Source organism: Onychostoma macrolepis, chromosome 02, assembly GCF_012432095.1.
Source record: "Onychostoma macrolepis isolate SWU-2019 chromosome 02, ASM1243209v1, whole genome shotgun sequence".
In the NCBI taxonomy this organism is placed as follows: Eukaryota; Metazoa; Chordata; class Actinopteri; order Cypriniformes; family Cyprinidae; genus Onychostoma; species Onychostoma macrolepis.
In genome coordinates, this window is record NC_081156.1 from 19,932,060 (window position 1) to 19,955,368 (window position 23,309).

The 23,309-nt window shown below is 38.5% G+C and overlaps 1 protein-coding gene across 2 annotated transcripts; it reads left to right on the forward strand.

Annotated features, from left to right (window-relative positions):
* The first annotated feature begins 86 nt into the window (after window positions 1–86).
* Window positions 87–23,108, forward strand: lpin2 (lipin 2). 2 transcript variants are annotated; one of them, XM_058759637.1, is made up of 20 exons: window positions 87–734; window positions 6,580–6,780; window positions 12,127–12,222; window positions 12,372–12,676; window positions 12,755–12,862; window positions 13,038–13,167; window positions 13,660–13,999; window positions 14,295–14,394; window positions 14,511–14,698; window positions 14,842–14,935; window positions 15,047–15,116; window positions 15,237–15,329; window positions 15,892–15,977; window positions 16,575–16,725; window positions 18,320–18,468; window positions 19,450–19,536; window positions 19,659–19,811; window positions 20,198–20,312; window positions 20,715–20,818; window positions 21,010–23,108. In XM_058759637.1, the coding sequence occupies exons 2-20, from the start codon at window positions 6,589–6,591 to the stop codon at window positions 21,155–21,157; spliced, it is 2,709 nt and encodes a 902-aa protein (XP_058615620.1). In that variant the 5' UTR covers window positions 87–734; window positions 6,580–6,588; the 3' UTR covers window positions 21,158–23,108. The 2 variants fall into 2 exon arrangements, with proteins under 2 accessions (XP_058615620.1, XP_058615626.1); XM_058759643.1 differs by having other exon boundaries at window positions 13,041–13,167.
* The last annotated feature ends 201 nt before the right edge of the window (window positions 23,109–23,309 follow it).

Sequence of the window (23,309 nt, forward strand, 5' to 3'; positions counted from 1 at the left end):
TCTTATATGTAAACATATAACCATATAAAGTCAGTTGGCACTGTCGCAAGGCAATTTAATTTGTATAGGTTCTTTAGATAACACAGACACAGCTATTGTTAAGGATTTGTTGTTTTGTACTCATATCAGCTGACGCAGATCTTAATCAGAAAACCAATAGTAAGTGCTATGCAATAAATTTAACCCGTTGCAATGCAGAAAATGTGTTTGACTTAAGTGTAAGGACCTGCACTGTGAACATAAGCTAGGGCTATTTCATCAAGTGCATGAGTAAGAGCACATCAATCAAGATTAGAAAATGAAACCAGTTATTTACTGACAAGTAACTGAATAAAACAATCACAAACAAATTTCTAAAAGGAAGTGGTTGTGGTGGTTATCTAGCGAATTCTAGACTGCGCTCGGGGGAATTCTGCTGTGGCGGTCACGTGAGAGGCCTCTTTTTGAAGTGCCTCAGTCGCGTCACGGCCAACCACCGCCGCCGCTGTGTGTGAGCCGCTGCCTGACCGGTTCGCGGTGGACGCAAGTGACCCTCCGAAAACCTGTCCACTGTTATGATACACGAGACAACCAGGAGGGCTCCAGTCGGCGCTGAGAGGTGTAAATATTCACTGCCGTCTGCGGTGCTCGTTCAGAAATGAATGAATAACGTCGGCGAGAGAGAGCAGCGGACAAGCAGACGGCGACACAACGTCCAATTTCTCAACAACAACAGCAGCAGCAGCAGCTGAAAGGTAAACATTACACGACACCATTTCTGAGTGACCATTTTGGCCAAATCTACCATATAAACGCATAGAATACCTGTTTTAATGACACAAACATGTCGTAATTTGATAGCATAGGGATGTAAATGTCAGTTTAGCTGGTCGGCTAACGTTAGTCGAGCTAACGTGAACCACAATGCTGATGCTCTGACAGGAGCACTCACTCTAACCCAACATCTCGTTTAAACCAAACATAACATCATTAATTTAATTAATTTATCTATTAATCATTTAGAGCTGGCTAATGGTACATTTTGTAAAATATAAAAAAGTCACTTATATGTTGTATTATATGTTGCTGTTGTATCCAAAACACTACAGTTTCACTAAACAGCAGCATTATGTCATTGCACTGGCCAACAGTAGTTCTGCACACTGACCATTAGTGTATGAATGGTTGCTGTTTGAAAAAGAGCAGTTTATTTTGTTCAAACACTGTTATTTTCGACTCCTTTATAGGAAAAATGACAACAGTCATCACTTCCTTTCCTGACAAATAAACTTTTGCTGTAATAACTGCTACGAACAATGAGGACTATTAAGCAATAACATGCTTATACTGTACAGTATTAGTGAGCATTAGTGTTGATAAATATAGCTGTACACAAACTTGTCTGAACTTGTTTACTGTGAGCAAAAGCACTTTTGATTTTAACTAAGTCAATAAATGCAAGTCACCATTTTAACTTTTTCTTGGTTACCTTTTATAGCCTCGAGTTATGTAACATGACCATTTGAAATATCTTAGTATGACACCGCTGTTATCATATATGCTTGATATGGCTCTCCTGACTGACGATCGTCATGTTGTTTACTACTAAATATGAAAGAACTGAAAATGAAACCTCAAGTGTGTTTGAAGAATTGAGGATCTGAAGTGCATATTTCGACATTTCAGATTTGTTTTGGATTTGATATAAATCTATAACTGTTTTACAGTAGGAGAGAATGCGTACGACTGCTCATTTCCGCTGGCTTGTTTGCCCTTTGTAACTGAACTTGAACTGAATCACCTTTTTATGTTATGTAAGTGAAAAACCTCATGCTGGGCATGTTGCCTCACATCACATGACACAGCAAAGTACAAGAAATGTAAAGCAAAGTGGGTGGTTGAACATAAGAGTTAGCTCAATTAGTAAATGCTCCATTCAGAATGACTCCTATTACAGAATTTGACCGTCCCACCAGTGTAAAATGGACTAAAGTGGGCTGCTCAAGGTCAAAGGGGTTATAGAAAAAAAGACTGTGGTTTTGTTAAAGGAGTAGTTCAACCAGAAATGAAAATTTACTCACCCACAGGCTATACAAGATGTAGATGAGTTTGTTTGTACATTTGAGAAATTTAGCATTACATCACTTGCTCACCAATGGATCCTCTGCAGTGAATGAGTGCTGTCAGATTGAGAGTGATAAACAGGTGATAAAAACATCAAAATAATCCACAAGTAATCCACACAACTCCAGTCCATCAATTAACATTTTGTAAAGCGAAAATCTGTGTGTTTGTAATAAACAAATCCATTAATATGACTTTTTTTTTTAACTTCAAACCACTGGTAAACCAACGCTAAATTTCCCCAAATCTGTGCTGATGAAGAAACGAACTCTTCTACATCTTGAATGTTTTAAGCAAATTTTCATTTTTATACGAGCTATTCCTTTAACTGACTCATTTCTTCCTTGGTCACATTTTAGGACTTAACCTGCAACTTTGTGTGAGCAACACAGTACATTAATAATTTTCATATCCCCACCCAAGTAGCCTTAAGTTCTTGCAGGTTTTTGCTTGTTTATTGTGAAGAACTCTGTGCTTCATAATTACAGTCTAGCTTAAGAGTTTTTGTGTACAGCTAGTTATGACTATGCAGTAGTCATGCAGCCTTAAAGATCAATAGCCTTTACTACTTGGTCTGCCGTCATGGCAAATTACAGACTTTTTGTACTACACCTAATATTTTCATTATGTACAGGAGTACTGATAACATGTACCTGACAAATACACGTGCTGTCTGTAATTAGAGGCGTTCCCGGAGAGACCACAGATACACAAACCAATTTGATTCTACACTAGGTCTTGTTTGTCAGTTAAACAGAGCAGGTGAACATACAAACCTTTGAACATCTTGGATTAGCGTGCCATATATATATTATAATGACAATTTAATATTTTTTTTCTTGTTTTTCTTAAGCAAATCTCAAAATGAAATTATCCATCTTTCATACTTTACATTGTAATGTTGTGATGAATATGTTTGCTTGTTGCATATGATTTTATTGTATGTTATTTATTTATTTGTATTTTTGGCAAAATTTATACATTTATAATATTCCCAATTTAAAGCTGCAGTCTGTAACTTTTTTTTTTTGTTTAAAATTGACAAAATGTATATAATAAGCGAGTACACCATGAATCCATTTTCCAAACCGTGTTTTTGGCTTGTTTTGAATCACTACTGTAGTGTACACCTTTAATAAGTGTTTATATTCGGACTATTTTAGACTGGTTCGGATAGGTACCGGCAAAAGTTACGGACTGCAGTTTTAATTAATTATTTGCTATAACATGAAAATAGTATCATGAATGTAGACTCAGAATTTATGTGAAATAAATTTCACCAATGTGTCTTTGTGGGCTCCTATGCCTATATAGAAGATCTTCTTAGTTGAATCATTAACTAAAGTAAGCTGAATGTTTGTCAGAATCAGCATGGAGGACGTTCTCCTCATGTGATTGCACAGATGGGTGAAATACAACTACTGTTTTCCTCCAGCCCCCCTTTTCAAGGCCCTTATCAGCGGTCAACTTCACCGGCACCCTCGCCGGAAACAAGTCTTATCTGTTTCACAACTGCTGACCTCTTACTCTTGCCTCATTGGTTAGTGAGAGTAGGTTCTTATACCGAATTGGTTGATTTATTAGGTCTTCTTTAATATGACGTGATTTGACGAAACTAAAATGCAGCTTCTGTTTTTCAAGTGTATGCGGTGTCAGAAAGGTTACAGTAGTTTATGTTTATGCCCTATAAGGGCATTGAGTCAGACCAGGTAGGCGGGCCACCTGACATAGTGTTTAGGATGACACAGGTAAAGAGAATATTTCTAAGGAAGCAAAGACCAGAGGTAAACAGTGATGAAAAGACTCCATCCTTGGGCAGAATCAGAAGCCACTGGCAGCTGCACTGAGGAGGACAACAGTGAACAAGATGAGTCCTCATCCCTTAGGGCATCATGGTCCTGGGTGAGTGAGAAATGCGAATGAGACAGTTCATTGCTATCTAGATGTAGAGTTAAGAGTCCAGTTTAGCATTAGTTAAGTACTATTATTATTAGCAATTAACTCCATAAATTACCACACACTGAGTGTTTACGTGCACAATCTTGCATTGATTATGTCTAATAACATGACAATGTGTTAAGTCATGTAAATGCCTTAAAATGTGTTCTTTTATCAAGTAAAGCTTATGAACAGTTTATGAAAAACAGACCGGCACACCTATATTTTTTATCTAATTTTGCATTTGCAACGACTTCTGTTTACACTTTGAATTTAAAACTGGAGATGCTTCTTCAGCTGATTAATATTGGTCTGAGAATCTAAGTCTTTATGCTAGTTTTTAGCATTACGCTGATTGCCAGTGGGTGAAAATTGCATACCAGTGTATTTTACAAATGAAGATGTTAGAATAGTTACAGTTTAGTCAATAAAACGATTGAACAAATTGCTTATGTTAGGGCTTAAGACTTTTATTTAGATTGAACTAAAATGCCATTGTCAGGATTGGGATGGGATTTTCTAGCTGCTTCTTTGCTTAATTGCTAAAACATTGCAACCTTCAAAAACTTATGAACTCACATTGAAAGCTTATATTTAAAAAAAAAAAAAATTTTCAAAGAAGCTATAAAAAGAGATTGGCATTAGATAATGATATTTTAATAGTTATCCGGTTCAGGGGCTTATGTGTTGTAGCAATGAAAAGTTTTAATTCACACAAATTTATGCACTTAACTTATCACAGTAATTCTTAAAGGCTGAGCTTTGGTTGACCGTAGATATCATATGTTTGTTGTTCTGTTCAGGCTGTTTTCTGAGAATCAAATATTTGATTCATATGAGTGTCACAGAGATGACCCATGTTCACAATGTCCTCTATAAATTGCGCTACAAATAGGTTATGTGAGGTTGAGGTCAATTGTTCTGTTTTGCAGAAAAACACTATTTTCGTAACAATAATAATAATTGTATATCATGCAGTTACAATGTCACTTTGCAACAAGTGTTCAGTCCTCATATGTATATGTGTGTGTGTGTATATATATATATATATATATATATATATATACATACACATACACATACACATATACATACATACATACTGTTCAAAATTATAAGGTTAAAAAGATTTTTTTTAAATAAATTAAATGATTCCAATAAATTAAGCTTTGTGATCACAGGAATGTTACGTTTTAAAATATATTAAAATAGAAAACAGTTGTTTTAAATTGTAATGTGACAATATTTTTTTACTGTATTTTTGATCAAATAATGTTATCATTACTATCATACTTATTTCAAAAACATAACAAATGCTACTGACCCCAACTGTTTGAACGATATTGTTTTTCATGAGGGTAAATTAATTAAATATGTCTAGTACAATTTCTTTTCTACCCCATATGACCAATTTTACAGACAAGGTACTGTGAATTTAAAGCATACTCTGTGCTGCCATTTTTTACAATAATGTGCAGCATGTTATGTTTTATACTTTAAATGCACTTCCTGTTGGGCTAAGTGTTATTTATTGTTATGCTGTGCTCAGCTTTTTGCATGTCCCTTTTTCTCTCCTTAAAGGCAGCTGCATGTGTGAATGGTTTAGAGAAAATGGTTCATGTAAATAGTGACTCTTGTGCTGGGGAAAAAGTAGGTTAGCCATGGGTGCAAAGTTTGTTAAGACCTTTTTGGCTGCCCCTATGGTTAGAGAGAATGCTCTACTTTAGCTATTTGCCTTTTCCCCGCCAGGCATTTTATACAAGCTGTGACAGTATTTAATCTTGTGGTTTCCTTGATCTGATGTTTAAAAATAACTTGCCTATTTTCACATTGTTAGACCTCATAAAGACTAAAATGAGCGATGTTGTTAAATCAGAATTACTCATTGTCATTAGCATAATAATTAATTCCAGAAATAGCGTTTCTGTGAACTTCACTAACATAGTCTGCTGGCGATTAATTTAGCATGTCGCCTCATACCCTAGGCATTAACCTTAAATTTAGACCGGGTGTTTTTTTGTTTTTTGAATAATTTGCTGTCATAGATAAACATGTCAGTCAGTTTTCTTAAATTTGCAACCGCTTGTGCAACCATATCCTGCTGTGGTATTTTATACTTGTTAAACAGGTACTAGAAGAATGCCAGCAATTCCACAAAAATGCATTGATCTTCACATTCAAAGTATATCAGGAAACAAATAAATAAATAAATATTGTTATTTATTTATTTATTTTGTTCATCCTGTGTCCTTATTTGAGATTAATTTGTTAATTTGATAATTTGACAGTAATGTTGGAGCACATTCAGACCACCACTTGTGAAACAGCATTAAGCCGTCTGCTGGTCTGCTGATAACAGTTTTAAAAAGGCAGGCAGCCAAAGAGAACTTAGAATTTCATTTTTACTGACTTAAAGGGAGATCGTGCCACATTTTGCCATATAGAGATACAGTGGGAAAGATTAAAGAAAGAGTAGTTCTTGTTCGCTGTGTGATGTCTTAAGGTTAAGTTTGTTTTGCTTTCTGTTCCTCTATTTAGGCGGACACCATGAATTACGTGGGGCAGTTGGCCGGTCAGGTGCTGGTGACCATGAAGGAGCTGTATAAGGGCATTAACCAGGCCACGCTTTCAGGCTGCATTGATGTAGTGGTGGTCCGGCAGAAGGACGGCACCTACCAGTGCTCCCCTTTCCATGTGCGCTTCGGAAAACTGGGTGTGCTGCGCTCCAAAGAGAAAGTGGTGAGTGTTGAAGTGCAAATAGGATTTTTAAATAAAACATGAAGATAAATAGTGAGTGCCATCAACAAGTCCAAGGCATATAGATTTTTGTCAAGCAACTGAGTTTCTGAAAACTTTTCAAAACAGAATAAAGAAAAATCCACAGACAGGTCACTATCAATATAATTGATCTGAGCTTTGGACAATATTTGCTTTTCTGCTTTCCAGTCTGGAGCCTATAGCAGCATTAATCTTGCACCATAATGACTGGATGAAAGAGCAAACACAAGTACGATCAAAGAAGCTCAGCTTGAATCCACAAATGTCCTCATGATTCTGCTGTCTTCAAATATGCCTTCATCTGTGCATGTCTATGGTGGTTCATTTGAAAACCCTCAACAATGCGTATGCAGGCCTGTGCCTTTGTAGCAGCTCTATAAACATGTTTCTCTGCTGGCGTGTTCATGACAGAAGATTCCAGCAGAGGGTACTGCATGTAAACAGACCTGGAGAATTGACAGAACAGGCTAAATAAATGCTCGAATGGAAAGACAGGAAAATCATTATTTAACGGTATCTATTACCGTGTGAGTGTGAAAGTGTTATGTTCAATTCTTTTCATTTAAATAGTGAAATGTTGTAGTTGTTGAGGGCTGTAGACATGATCAGTGAGAATTTTTCTTTTGAAATTGTGCATTCTGTGATACTCTTAAGTGTTTATCTCCAGCAGTAAATAATAAGATTATAGGCAATAAATAACATTTGAAAGCATTCCATGTTGAAGCCATTCGGATGTTTTCAATCATCTATAGTACACAGACAGAATGTGTTACAGTATTTAGCATAAAACATTTACCAGTGTGCATGAGAAACAGCAGTGGATGGGGGATGGAGTGGTTCTCACTATCTACAGGATGTGTGAAGAGGTTTAGAAAGAAGTGGTCGCTATGGCAACAGGTTTCTCTGACTAAAAAGAGATAGGAAATGGAGGCAGAGGAGTGAGAGTTTTGTCAAGGTTGCTTCTGTGATTGGAAGATGGCAGTAGATTCACTTCAGCAACCTTTGAAAACTGTTTCAAGCTCAGTTTAGCCATTTTTAATCCCAGTGTCTCGTGTCAGAGAGTGTGGTGTAACACATTCACCCACAGTGCCGATAAGAGACAGTTGACCTCGCTTTCTTACCACCATTATGAAATAGATCTGGATTGTTAAAGTAAACAAATTAGATTGCTGATACAAAACAGTCATTAAGAGTCAGAATCAGCATCCGTCCCTCTCTTCTTGCTATGCTGTGAAATGAAATCCAGATCTTGTTGTCCACGAGCACGCACGTAAGAGAGCTCTCTGTTCGAGATTTACTCAGGGTCATGATTTATACCGACATTAAAATTCTGGCCCATTACTCTGCACGCATAAATCACCCAGCAACCCTGAAAGTGAGGCTCAGAGGCCCCTGGATAGATAAAATGAGTTGGTATAAGAGCAGTCCAAAGAAACAGTTGTGAAAAAACTAAAAAACACAGAACACAGGGAAGTAAATCTGTATTTCCTTGGAGGTCTGACTGAAGGATAATGTTTCTGTGGATGTCATCTGAGACTCAAACAGCTCAATATCAGGCTGCTGTTGTGCCGGGTCGTGGTATCAGGTGTGTGATGCGATCCTCTTTACGGGTCAGCTGGCTGCAGTGCTTTCAGAGCGGCACAAATTCGATAATCATTACACTGTTAAAAAAAAAAGTTTGCACAACTTTTGTAAAATTGTTGTAAAATTTTTGTTGTATAAACTTAAAACGACAAGTTGAGAAAACTGAAAAATCTGCTGAAGCTGGTTGCCTTAAAATTTTAAGTTGGCTCAATTGAATATTTTTTACAGTGTAGGGATGCTCCCATCGATCGGCCGATAATCACATTTTATGACTCGATCGGTACTTGCTACACTCAGCCGATCTCACGAACCGATCGCAATTTGATGATGTCAACGCGTGAGGACGTACATGATGCGTGGGGACATAAATGATTTGGCGCCGCAGTCATGTCATTGTCGATGTGGAAATGCTATGATGTTTCGAGAAACATTGAAAAATTCGCTATTTATCGTATGTTTTGCATGATAATACGATGAATGGATAGTTCATTTTTAACAGCAGATTCAGTGACGTTAGAGCTGATCTGCGCATCACTGCACACATTTGCGGCGTGTTACGGCTCCACGGGAAGCGGAGCTGATCGTGGCCGCTCTGGTCAGTGCTTGTATGCATACCGGCCAGCCGCGGCGTGTTTCTGAAGCGTCTCTCCGTGCTGCTTGGCTAAAAATAGTCTTTTGTGAGTTGGCACCGCGTCCTTATGAGGATTGTCAAGAAAAATCGATTTAATTTGAGTGAACTTCACAAGGAATGGACTGAGGCTGGGGTCAAGGCATCAAGAGCCACCACACACAGACAATACAGTTGTTGTATCCCTCTTGTTAAGCCACTCCTGAACCACAGACAACGTCAGGGGCGTCTTACCTGGGCAAAGGAGAAGAAGAACTGGACTGTTGCCCAGTGGTCCAAAGCCCTCTTTTCAGATGAGAGCAAGTTTTGTATTTCATTTGGAAACCAAGGTCCTAGAGTCTGGAGGAAGGGTGGAGAAGCTCATAGCCCAAGTTTCTTGAAGTCCAGTGTTAAGTTTCCGCAGTCTGTGATGATTTGGGGTGCAATGTCATCTGCTGGTGTTGGTCCATTGTGTTTTTTGAAAACCAAAGTCACTGCACCTGTTTACCAAGAAATTTTGGAGCACTTCATGCTTCCTTCTGCTGACCAGCTTTTTAAAGATGCTGATTTAATTTTCCAGCAGGATTTGGCACCTGCCCACACTGCCAAAAGCACCAAAAGTTGTTTAAATGACCATGGTGTTGGTGTGCTTGACTGGCCAGCAAACTCACCAGACCTGAATCTATGGGGTATTGTCAAGAGGAAAATGAGAAACAAGAGACCAATATGTGAATTGAGGCAGTAATTAAAGCAAAACGAGCCCCTACCAAGTATTGAGTACATACAGTAAATGAACATACTTTCCAGAAGGCCAACAATTCACTAAAAATATATATTTTTTTATTTGTCTTATGAAGTATTCTAATTTGTATTCTAATAGATAGTGAATTGGTGGGTTTTTGTTAAATGTGAGCCAAAATCATCACAATTAAAAGAACCAAAGACTTAAATAAATTCAATGCACACAGACTGAAGTAGTTTAATACACAAGTTTCACAATTTGAGTTGAATTACTGAAATAAATGAACTTTTCCTCGACCTTCTAATTTATTGAGATACACCTGTATCTTCTTTGGCCATATTAACCTACTCAATAGCATTAACACAGGCTTTACTCCTTTCAGACTTTATCTGGAATGTCACCGTTTCTGTCACTGCAATTTCCCAATCAGGCAAACACGCATAAATGAAATTGTTTGCCTGATGAAAAAATGTATTTAAAAAAAAGTAGTTATATATTTGCATAATTTATGATTTATTTTATCCATGCACCTGCAACCCACCCGCAAATAATCAGAAGCATTATTTTATTACCCAACCCGTGGATTATCCGCAGCGCCAGTGGATATAACCGTGATCGAATTATTCCATGTGGTTTCTATTTCTTTTTTCCTCTTCAGTCTTATATTGGACAGTATTAAACCTAATGAGTTACATCAGACTTCTCCATGTTGGAGTTTAAAGGGGTCATCGGATGCCCATTTTACACAAGTTGATATGATTTTTTAGGGTCTTAATGAAAAGTCTATAACATACTTTGGTTAAAATTTCTCAATGGTAGTGTAAAAAACACCTCCTTTACCCTGTCAAGATCAGCTTTTTTTTAGATCAGCTTCTTTTTCAGCACGCTGATCTAGTCCATGTTGCTTTCAATCCTAGTTAGCTCTGCTGACTCTGCCCCTCTCTTCCGTGGAGTGACGAGCAGACCATAGATATGTGTAGATCCCTATTCGACACCTCCAGATATGTTGACGCGTCAGCCATCTTGCATTCACCATAATAATCAATGAATTTTCAAAGATATACAAGTGTATAACTTGCTGTTGTAGATGCACACAGTCAATGTGCTCATTTAAGTAACAAAAATTTCTGGAAGAAAAAGATAAATTAAATAGTATTTCATATACATTGAAAATAGAAATTAGAGCTCACTTTTACCATCTGAGTCTGAGAAAGTCTTTTTTAGCATTGAAAATAATGAGAAAAAGCAAATTTTTTCCCCCCTTTCCATGGTAGTAAAACACCAAAATAACAACATATATCCAAGAAATATATTTAATTTGGGTCTGTACAGTTGCCTTGTGGGTCAAATTGACCCGCGAACATCAAAATCGTCAGAAAATTATTTGTGTGCACTTCAAAACACATCAGTGTATCCTCAATTTGCATGCATGTTTATGGCCCTAAATGAGAAAGTCACAAAATATCAAGAATAAAATTACAGATTTACTGGTATTTCCGACAGCTTGAAAATCAAAGTGGGTCAAATTGACCCGGAAAACATAATACAATACACCTAATGAGTTGCATCAAACTACTCCAATTAGTTATTTTAGGAGTTACATTTTTTAAAATTTTTATTTTGTCCTGCTCAGACTTTTGGACTTAAATGTTTATTTTGTTCTGCACGGTTTACTATTGGATACTGTTTAAATAAATCTTGTGGGTTGCATCAGACTGCTCCATTTTGTTTGTATTTATTTTTGTCTTATATTAAGTATCCTGATATACATAATGTTATGCATAAACCCCATTTTAAAGGCATATTAAAATGTTCACTGTATAAGGAATATTTTTTTGTGATTTAATTATATAACATTATATATAAAGCTTTAAGCATCAGAATAGGCATCGTTATCGGCCGATCACCATGACACGAAATTGGTACTCTGTATCGGCTGCAAAAATCCTGATCGGAGCATCCCTACTAATTATGTTTTGGTGGCTAGATCCCCCTCAATGGGTATTGTGTCTCCTGTGAACAAACGATTAAAACTGCATTGGTGGACAGGAGAGTAAACCTGCTGTTTGTCTCAGTTTGGATGTGCAGGGTGAAAAGTCACGAGTTCAGAAGGGAATCACAGGGTAAATGTCAACAGATATTGGATTTTTAAGGTCATCTAACACATATGCCGTACATAGATATGTTTTAATAAAATAAAAAGGGACATTGCAAAGGTCAGACATTTGATTTAGAATCGTGGTGTTGGATAATTATGAAAGCACAGATCATACGATAAGTTATGGCATGTAACTTTATTGAAAGTTTGAAGCTAGGTCTGTTGGTGGCTTCTATATTAAGGTTGTTTTACATGAATCCTCTGCAACTCCTTCAGATTGACATAGAGATCAACGGTGAGCCTGTGGATCTCCATATGAAGCTGGGAGATAATGGAGAAGCCTTCTTTGTGCAGGAAACTGAGGAACAGAACGTAAGTGTCCTTTATTTCACAGGTATTGTCACTCACATGACTGACTGCACCAAACATCTTTATATTTTGGTACGAAAATGTCATTATGTTTGGAAAAAAAAAAGACAGTCAATCTGCCATGCATTAATGTTTTTTTCTTTTTTTTGTAGGAGATTGTACCAGCTCACCTGGCTACCTCCCCCATCCCTACTGAGAGTCACCTATTTTGGATCGGAGGTGATCACAGGTCAAGTCAGAACCTGGATGATGATCCACTGGACCCCGAGGACCCTCCTGATCCCCCTGTTGCCAGCACCGGGGCAGCCAAGAAGAAGAAGAAACGGAGAAAGAAGCATAAAGGCGACCCACGTCGAGAGGAGCTGACCCCTCCTGCCGTCATCAGCTCGACCCCTTCAACAGATGAAATATTTGAGATGGACCTGAGTTCTGATGAGGACCCTGCTTCCAACACCAGGTACTAACTGATGCATGCACATCAGACATCGTATCTGATGGAGCGGACATGTGGTTTAAAGGAAAACCTGTCTTTCAGATCATCTTCAATTAGTACAGTTAGAGAAGTTGAACCCAAGTTACCAACAGTTCGTCATTCTTTGGACAACTACCCTTATTCTGACGGGGACTGGTCTCCATCAGATAGGTTTGTATATGCTTATTGTCTCTCTCATATGCACTTCAAGATATGTTTTTGATCCTTATCATATTTGAGGACTTCCAAAAATATGTTTTAAGAATTGAAGACTCTGAGACAAAAGTGAATGTGAAAATGAAAGAGAACAGTTCATGTGAGTTGCTGTTTGTTATTGTATTTTTAGCAGCCATGCCATGTCAGAGGCCTTTTCTCCCAAGAGTGACTCTGAACTGGTCGTTCGGCCCTCAGAGAGCCTGCTGAAAATGGAGTCACACATGCAGTGGACATGGGGAGAGTTTCCAGAATCGACCAGGGTAAATTGCACAGAAACTTTTTTTTCTGTGAAATTCATATCATTTATTTATATTTTATATTTTGTTCATGTGAAGAAAATACTGAAGATTTCCATGGAATCTGAATGTTCATCCTTCATGATTTAGATTTATTCACTTAGCAGACACTGTTGTCTCAAGTGACTTATGAATGAGATCAAAAAGAGACCAAAGTGCTAGTAATACAAAGTTTCAGACAATGAAATATTTTCTGTACTGTTCATAATGTTTAGATGTGTGTGTTTGTTTGTTTGTTTAATAAATTAACACATTTTACCATGTTTAAATCCATTCTGCAGTTTTCGCCTTAAAAATCAGTACAGAATTAAAAAAAAAAAACCCTAGATTCTGCCTGGGCCTAGTAATAACTGAATATAGAATGTAAAATTATTTTCTGTTTTATGCTATGACTTTGAGTTAACAGATCTGATTAAATTTCAGCTCACCACCACTCATCAAAAATGTAATTCCCAGGTGTCTAAGAAGGAAAAGGTGGAGCTGCCGAAGACCGTGACCATAACGCCTTCAGAGAACACTCACTTCAGAGTCATCCTGAGCTCAGAGGCCATGCAGACAGATGAAAGAGAACCGGCCTCAGGGACTCCTGGCTGTACCATAGTCAAGCCTGAACCCCGCAACCCTGTGACCCCCAAAACTCCCGCTGAGTCTGATTTGGAGATGGTGCCTAGTGAAGTGTTGACCTCCACTCCTTCAAACAGCCTTCCTGCTGCTTCAGCTGCTGCCTCTGCTGCTCATATGGGTGGGGACTTGGGAGATGTTGGCCCCAAGACTGACTCGCCCTCCAAAAAGAAAGGTGGGCCTGTTAAGCACCTCATTCTAGGAAATTCTGTCGGTTGTTGGTTTGATTGATTGGCTTGCCAGTGCACGTTATCTCTATTTGATAGTGGAAGTGTTGGGGGTAGATAAAGTTGAAATAAAATTGTGGTTGATTCATGTTTAACAAGATTATATCAGTGTGTTCTAGAACTAAAAATCGTGCACCTAAATCAATCTAATTTAGTGCTGTCTCAGTGCGGAGAGCTTGTTGTAGAACCTTAGAGCTTGCTGTTCTGGTATGATTACTGTTTGCTGATTGTAAATTTGTTTAGGGGTTCCAAAAAGGAGTCAGCACCAGGGCCCAGAGGACATCTACCTGGATGACCTGAATGTGCTGGAGCCTGCTGTTGCTGCTCGCTACTTTCCTAAGAGGTAGAAAGAGAATCGCTCATCTGACCTATATTGCTTTTAAGATTAGATTAAGGCACTTGGAAAGCAGCTCATAACAAGTTTATCAGGTGTCAGGTGACCTTGATATGTATTCGCAGTGATTCAGATGGTGGCTCCAAGCACTGGATGGATTCTGGGATGCACTCAGGCTCTCAGTCCCCGCAGTCTGTGGGCAGTGCTGCGGCCGACAGTGGCACTGAGTGCCTGTCTGACTCTGCCAGTGATCTCCCTGACGTCACTCTGTCTCTATGTGGAGGACTCAGTGAGAATGGAGAGATTTCCAAAGGTATCTGAATCTTTCTGGTGTGTGTTCCTTTTATCATGGTGTGAAAATCAAAATACATTTATGGATTTATGATTTTATTTCAAGAGATTTACAAATGGGAATAATACAAGTGATTTTAAAGTTCTCTTTCTGCTTGTTTCTAGAAAAATTTATGGAGCATATCATCACATATCATGAATTTGCAGAAAATCCAGCTATCATAGACAATCCGAATTTAGTTGTTAAAATAGGAAACAGGTGGGTTTGAATTGAAATATAACAGGTATATTCTGAATATAGTTGTTTAAAGTTGACAAAATGCTCACATAAAATTATATAATAAATGACTTTTCCTTTTTGTTATTTTAGGTATTACAATTGGACATTGGCTGCCCCTTTGATCCTAAGTTTGCAAGCATTTCAGAAGAATTTACCCAAGGTATTTTGTTCTACCTAATAGGATATTTTCATTTGCTGTGTTTAAGTACTTTAAAGTTTGTTTTGCAGTGCTGTGGTGTACTCTAGTAGGTCAAATAGCTTATGTCAATGTTCTGTTTAGGCTACAGAGGAAGCTTGGGTGAAAGAGAGGATGCCAAAGAAATCAGGCCGCTGGTGGTTCTGGAGAAAGAGAGCGGATAGCACTATTAAACAGGTAAGACCAGAGCGGTGTAACATTCAGATTTTTACAATACTCTGTAAAGACAAACTTTTCTGTTTAAACATAAAGGTCTTTAACGAGCTGTAATTAGGGAGTAGGAACAAAACCTTTAAGCGGTTATTGGTCTTTTAATCCCACTGCATTCCAGTACTTGTCTTTAGACTTCAGCAAGCATCAACATTCACGTAATTGCCTGAACAAAAGGACGAGGCAAGTCTTTGTTTTAAAGAAGATGAAACATGCTGCCTCTGAAGTTAGTTCTTCTCTCTAGAGCTTCTGCCGTCATTCAGACACCATACATCAGGCTCCTTCGCTGCCCTCATCTGGCGTGTCTGTAATTAGCACCACTCTGCGGTGTGGAATTTTACAGCCTAGAAATAGGCCAGGCAGCTCATCAGACTTTTCAGTAATAGCCTGACAGCATGTGCGGATGACAGGATCATGTAGCCAGTCACAACAACAAAATTAAATGATGACATGTTTACACAAATTTGTTTTTGCAATTTATAGATACGTGTGATCCGATGTACTAATGTTCTTTTGTTTTGTTATACAGTCAGAAAGCACTGGAAAGCTGGAGATAAAGCAGTCCCAAATGGAGGAAGGCAGCTCCTCTTTGTCAATGGAAAGTCATGCCCGCAAGTGAGTCAAGCCCTGACAGATGCAGCATCATTTCCTGCCTGTCACCTTTGGAAGTTGTGGAGATTTATATTAAGACTGGTTGTTATTCTTGAATGAAACTAATAAAATGCAACCAACCCCCGGTTTCATAGACAAGGCTTAAGCTAGTCCCAGACTAAAATGCATGTTTGAGCTGTCTCAACTGAAAATATCTTGCTCTGACATGTCTTAAAATATGTCAGTGTCATTGTTCTGTGTCCAGATGCACACCTTAATGTTTTCTTCTAAGGCATTTTTATAAAAGGCCTAGTCCTGGCTTAAGCTAAGCCCCGTTTGTGAAACCGGGCCTATATGTTATATATGGGAGTGTAAAACTAGCTCTGTCATCTGGCTTAGTTGTAAAAAATGAGTAAAAGATAAAAGTATCAGTTTTACCTTTGACCCTTCCTCTGATCGCTGACTACAGTCCCCCCCCGTTCATGCAGAAGAAGTGAATCAGGACGATCCAGCCTACTTTCTGTTTTGTCTCATTCTCTGTGGTGCTGTTGTAGTCTAAATTAGGAATCTGGATGTGGTTGCAAATTTAGTTCACTGATTCCCTGTTTGCTCTGAGCACAGAGTGGACACCAGGGACTCGTCCAGCGATGAGGAGGGGAAGGAGGTGAGCGCTGCCGCATCATCAATGGAGCGCAAGGTCCAGTCTGAGCCCCACGGCCACACATCTACTCACGCCTACCGCAAGTCCCTGCGCCTTTCCTCTGACCAGATTGTGAGTCTAAGCTTTTGTTAGGAGACAGAAATATTTAGTTCTGTAAACATACTCCATGCTAAACCACACAGCGATTATTATTTACATAAGCAGCTCCAACACTTGCTCTTGTGGTTTTAACTGAAAGATTCAGAGCTCTGTTGCCTGTAGTGCAACAGCTCTGTGAAAGGCAGTTGTTTAAAGCTGTCCCTCAAGCTTCCTCCAGGAAATTATGTAAAAGCTCTGTGACTCATTCTGAAAGGGTAGTGTCTTGCAATTGATTAGCACTAGACTGCCCCCTATTGCGCAACAGAAAATCTTCCATTTAAGAAAGTTTGTCTTTTAATAAATTCATGACTTTATAAATTAATGAAGATGATGGTGTAGATGAACTGATTGCATTGCATAAATTAAGATTTTAATCTCATTAATCATTTAATTATCAATGCTCAGGTTTCAGCAGTTCATTCATTCAGTTTGCAGCATTCAGCAGTCAAGTGTGTAGTGCAAAGGATTCCAGATCAATTAGTCAATTAATATTAGTTAACTATACAGATATTAACCCTTTTTACACAGTAATCCTGGTGAATTAATGTAAAATTAACAGAATTGCTTTTCTGGAGGACACACAAAGGCGCAAGAACAGCGTTGTCTTTTTACCAGTAAGATACTGTTCACACATCAAAACCATGTCAATCAAGTAATATTACCTTTAAAAGCTGCACCATTTTCTTCATCCACTTTGATCCATCTGTCCAATCTTTTTTTTTTTTTTTAACTTCTGAGTTACAGCCATGAGGGGATCGTCACACATTATGTGTTTTTGCTTTTAAAGACATTAGACACATAATAGTTACTATAGTACTACAGACAGTATTAACTGCAGAGCTGTGGTGCTGATGAATAGAAAAGAAGGCAGGGTCTCAGGCATGCAATGGTCAGGCATCTGTCTTGGCTAGCGCATGTTTACATAGAAAAACTATTAAAAGCAGCGGCAGCTCCGACAGTGCTTCATGATTGGCCATGGTTAGCTTCTTGCTAGCGGTAGCCTGTTACATTACAGTACATAAGATTTCACTTACCACATAAACAGAGTAAGGAGAGATGACTGAGGATGATGGCGAATGATTTACAGATCCTGAGCACCACTGACAAGCATCTGATCTTGTAAAATGTGTGGTAAGTACTGCCGTGCATTTGAAAGCAGTTTCAATGCTCAGCATGTTAATAATGGCTCCCTGATGCCCGCATTTTATTTACAGTATAAATACCCAACGATATAACTCCGCGAGAAAGTATTGAAATATATATTTTCCCTGTGTTTCCTTCCTGTGAGCTACTGAAATGAGCAGCACTGTGAAACAGACAATCAGAGCAAAGCTCAACATTATTATTCATGACCCTTCCAAATAAGATAATAACAGACCATTTCATTCTAGGGAGAAATCCTAGGGTTGTAAATGGACATGTAAAACAGTTTCTGGATAATTTTTGCCCTTACCTTCTATGTAGATATCAGAGAACAATTTAAAATATTGAATCAATGCATTCTATGGCACCTTTAATGTTATGTAGTGGTCAAGAGAATCATTGATAATGTGGTATTGACTTGCAGGCTAGTCTGAAACTAAAGGAAGGACCCAATGATGTAACCTTCAGTATCACAACGCAGTACCAGGGCACGTGCCGCTGTGAAGGCACCATCTACCTTTGGAACTGGGACGACAAAGTCATCATCTCAGACATCGATGGAACCATCACCAAGTATGTATTTCTCTGACACACGGCACATGTTTCCTTTAATGAAAGTCATGTGCTGGGTTGTTTTTGTGCAAAATCCACCTTTGTTCTTCTTTTTCATATTTTACTGTAGTCATGAAAGGGGAAAAAGGCTTAGGTGTGCATAAACATTTCCATTAGTTACTGCAGAAGGACTCACTCACTGCCAGGTTTTTTACTGCCAAAACAGAAAGAGGTTTATAGATCAAGACAGAGTCTGCTTCATCAAAACAAGCATTCTGAGTATGTGGCAAATAATGAACCACTAATAATGATCTTGCATTGCAGCCCTCTCCACTAACACTTTCAGTGACGAAGACAATGCACCATTTAATGGACAATGTCTCCCTGAGTTTTACTGGCTGTTTGATGGAGTTCACAGCTCTAATATTAGTGCGATACCGTTCCACCGTCTTTGGTTTTTAATTACTGCAAAGCCGGCTGTAATATCAACGCGTCTATGCAAACGAATGCTCTCCGCCTCCAGACTCGTGCCCTCAGTGGCTGGTGGGTGGCAAACATCAAACGGGCAGATTGACTGCCGCTTATTATTTGTCTGACCCGCTTGCCTGACACATCTCACTGAGGCTGTGAAGCAGGGCGGCTGACTGTGGGGTGCGCCTAGACCAAGGTTGGACTAGGAGGAGGATGTCACCATAATGAGCCAATTTAAATCTTGCTCTCTCATAATGCCACTCAGAAAGAGCCGGAGATAAAACGCTAAAGCGGGGAGAGGATCCTCATTAGTAGACGACACAGAGTTTTGCCCAAGCTGAGGAAAAAATCTCTCTCCTTCACAAGTCTATTAGTTCTAAGAATAAAAAGAATGTCAGAAGCTATATTTAGGAACCCAGTTGAATGAGACTTGGACTTCCTTCCAAGTAGAACAAATATGCACTAGAGGATTTTGCGCCTTTCGTTTTTCTAGTACGTGCCATGCTCACCCGTATGTTTATGTGCTTTCAGATCAGATGTGTTCGGGCAGATTTTGCCTCAGTTTGGGAAGGACTGGACGCATCAGGGCATTGCTAAACTCTACCACTCCGTGGCTGAGTGAGTTTGCATTCTTAATCTTCAACCTCCTTGAAGACACATTTTCTTCACTAAAAGGACACAAGCAGGCTTTAAACGATGTTTTGATAAAAGGGCATTTGATTTATTTTTTTTCCCCCCAGAAATGGATATAAATTCCTGTACTGCTCAGCAAGGGCAATTGGCATGGCAGACATGACGCGAGGATATCTGCAATGGGTAAATGACGGAGGCATTATCCTGCCCCGTGGACCACTCATGCTCTCTCCCAGTAGCCTCTTCTCTGCATTTCACAGGTATTATAAAAATGTCTTTGTTTTTAAGAGGTAGTTCACCCAAAAAATAATTCTGTCACCATTATTCACCCTTATGTCATTTCAAACCTGTACTTCTTTCTTCTGTATAATACAAAAGAAGATATTTTGAGAAATGTATATATTTTTGTCCATACAATAGAAGTCAGTGGTATCCAAAACTGTTTGGTTACAAACATTCTTCAAAATATCTTCATTAGTGTTCTGCAGAAGTAAGTCAGTCATACAAATTTGGACATGAAGGTGAGTAAATGATGACAGAATTACTATCCCTTTAATAAGTTGAATTAATGAATAAATCCCATTAAAGCAGGATACATATACTTACTGATATTTCACTCACTCAAAATGTTTTCTTTGTCTAAAAGGGAGGTGATTGAGAAGAAGCCAGAAATCTTCAAAATCGAATGCCTTACTGACATTAAGAACCTTTTCCTGCCCAACAAACATCCCTTTTATGCCGCATTTGGAAACCGAACAAATGTGAGTTGGAATGCAGTTAACTTATTATTTATTTATTTATTTATTTTTTAAACGCACACTGACCTCAGCAGCAGAGTCAAAGTTCAGCACGAAGATTCATGTTTGAGGCTTAGAACTTAGAAGCGCTGTCCCCTCAGGCTACACGCACAGTCACGGACTGCATGACCAGCTGCCAACGAACCAGCCTGCTGATCGCTTCCAGCTGAATAAATTATATTGTTTGGGTGGAGTAAAACACTGAATGTTTATACAGGCACAAATGCATCCATTTCATCATAAAACCGTTGCTAATGTCAAGAACTAACATAGAATAATGTTTTTGTTTGTGGACTGGGTGGAAAAAACAGCAGAGGTTGTCCTAAGTTGATGCTTGAAGCCTGATCTTCTGACTGTTTCTTCTAGGACGTCTTTGCCTACAAGGAGGTTGGAGTGCCACTCTGCAGAATCTTTACGGTTAATCCCAAAGGAGAACTCATACAGGAGCAAACCAAGGGCAACAAGTCCTCGTAAGTGGGCACATTGATCCGCAGCATTACATAAAAGTATCTCTGAAGTCAACTTCAGCTGTCAAAGATTATGCTGATTCAAAGGTGGAGAGCTGATTGTTGAACTTTGTTCAAGGTCTTCTTGAGAGTTGAAGGACACCTTTGTATGTTTTCGATTAGCTGTCTCACGCTCTTTCTCTGTTTGTGTGTAGGTACAGTAGATTGAGTGAGCTGGTGGATCACGTCTTTCCCTTGCTGAGTAAAGAACAAAGTTCAGCTTTCAGTTTCCCAGAGTTCAGCACATTCTGTTTCTGGCGTCAACCTATCCCTGAGATCTGTGCGGAGGACCTGCTTTTATAGACCATCCCAGAGGGGCCATCTATTACACGTTCACAGTCATCTCTGCCATCAGAAGCACTTAGCCGGTACCCTTCCACATCTCACATCTCTGCTTAAAGACAAATAAAGAGGCCGTCCTATCCCACCTAGGAAATACAAACTGCACAACAGCACCTCAAAGCTGAACCAGTCTGAGAGAAAACACCAAAACGCACCCCAGCGTCACATTAATGGGATGTAGGTAGAACTTCCACAAACTGAAACACCTGGTGCTGCTCTGTAACAATATTTCTAATCTATATCATTTTGATTAGCTGCTATGAGTTAGGCTGCTTCAGCTCTGAAGGAATTTATGGCTATTGGGCTAATGTTTACAGTATTAGTTAGACGACCAATGGCCTCTTGGTCAGCAGAATGAATGCACAGCTGTTTGTTTGGGTATGTGTAAGGTTAAAGGTGGCATACAGGTATGCTTATGATCGAAGTAATTAACAAAGATATTCCTTACAACCGCTAATTTACATTTTTAGAGCATAGATTATTTATATACAAAGGCATTAGTTAGAATTAACTAATTAACATGCACTGCCTCAAAGATGTGGTGACGGTATGACAGTTTGAATATGCATTGCCAGATGGTGCGAAATGAGCTGAATCTCGTAGATACTGGAAAGTATGCACAGAATGAGCCGTGCCACGTGAGGACACAGCTCATCATTTACATTTCAGCAGATTTAGCGTGCACGGCCTCATACAGTCGACTGGATTCGTATGAAAAGTACACCAAGGAGTTCATCATAATTGGGCTTTCTTTTTATTTCCCAATTGTTGACATTTTCATCATCTGATTGCTGCAGAATGCCTTACCGATCGCACTTTTTCAGCTGCAGCCAAGAAAGGAAAAATATCAGCTGGTCTTGCACTTAACTCACGACAGAAATGCAATAACGTTCAAAGCTTTTCAGCAGCCATTTGTGCACAATGCGAAGATTTAAGCGCTTTTAGACCCTTTATGTAAACCTTGGCAAGAGATCTGTATTAAGTTAAGAAGAGTGTAGTATATATTGGCTTTCAAAATGAAGGCATGTTATACCTTTAAGTAGGCTGCGGCCTGTGAGAGAGTATCAAATGGTCTTTAACGTTTTGTTAGGCCTTTGCATGCTTAGTTTGAAATATAAATATGACCATTTATGTTTTACACAGGCATTGATGCTTTCTGTTGGGTTAGACAGTTTGAAGGGTCTTGACTTTGTAGGTTTTCACTATTAGTGGATGATTTTGAGCAGCAGGAAGCTGATTTTTTTTTTATTATTAGAAAATATTGAAGCCAATGTGCAAGTGAAGGATGAGAACGACTCTACTGAAGTCGTCACTATGGTCTTGACCCCTATCTTTGGGCTTTGTTCAAGTTGCTTTCGAATCTCGTAAGGGTAAGTTTAAGAGCACTGTGTGCTGGATGTTAAAATAGATGTACAGAATTAGAGCACAAATCATTTCTTTGAGTCAAATCATTGTTTAGGGAAAAATTGGGGCATTTCATGGTTCAGCTGACTGTTGTGATTTAATATATATGTGTGTTGCGCCTTGTGTCTGCAGTTATGATGTTTGGAAGTGAAATCTGTTAATTGTTAACAAAGGAATCCCATTCTTTCTATGAAAGTAATACCTCTTGTGTGGGATGAACACACTCATCTTGTATGAAACTAACATTAATAGTAAAAAAGACAGAAAAAAATGAAACTCTTTCTTTTGTTGTAAGTGCTGAATGTGTTTTGTCATTCCTCTTGATCTTTGATGCCTTTTGTTTTACTTGCTTTTATTTGTAGTGGGTTGGTGTATTTCTCGGTTTTGCTTTATAGGATTGCGTTTGACCAGCATAAATACCTTTAAATGGATAATTGTACTATAGATAAAAAAAAAAAAAAAACTGGTTTGGACAATGTTTATGAATCTATTAAAGATGTATTTAATACAGCTGTGTGGACTGTGTTTATGTCACAATGAATGTAAATGTAATTGCTTTAATCTTCAGGGTGTTTAATATGCGTTACAAAAACAGTTTGTGGGGAAAATTTGTTTTATTGTTTTACTCATTTTAAATGTATTATTTAAATGTGTAATAATGTAGGCTTACTGCAAAAGACGACAGATCATTTTTTAATTTACAAGCCCA

Bases quoted from the DNA above. Each gene is read 5' to 3' on its own strand.
- lpin2 (XM_058759637.1), top strand. From the start codon at position 6,589: ATGAATTACGTGGGGCAGTTGGCCGGTCAGGTGCTGGTGACCATGAAG. The intron at 14,395-14,510 runs GTAGAAAGAGAA...ATGTATTCGCAG, and splicing joins GCTCGCTACTTTCCTAAGAG to TGATTCAGATGGTGGCTCCA. The intron at 20,313-20,714 runs GTGAGTTGGAAT...TGTTTCTTCTAG, and splicing joins CATTTGGAAACCGAACAAAT to GACGTCTTTGCCTACAAGGA.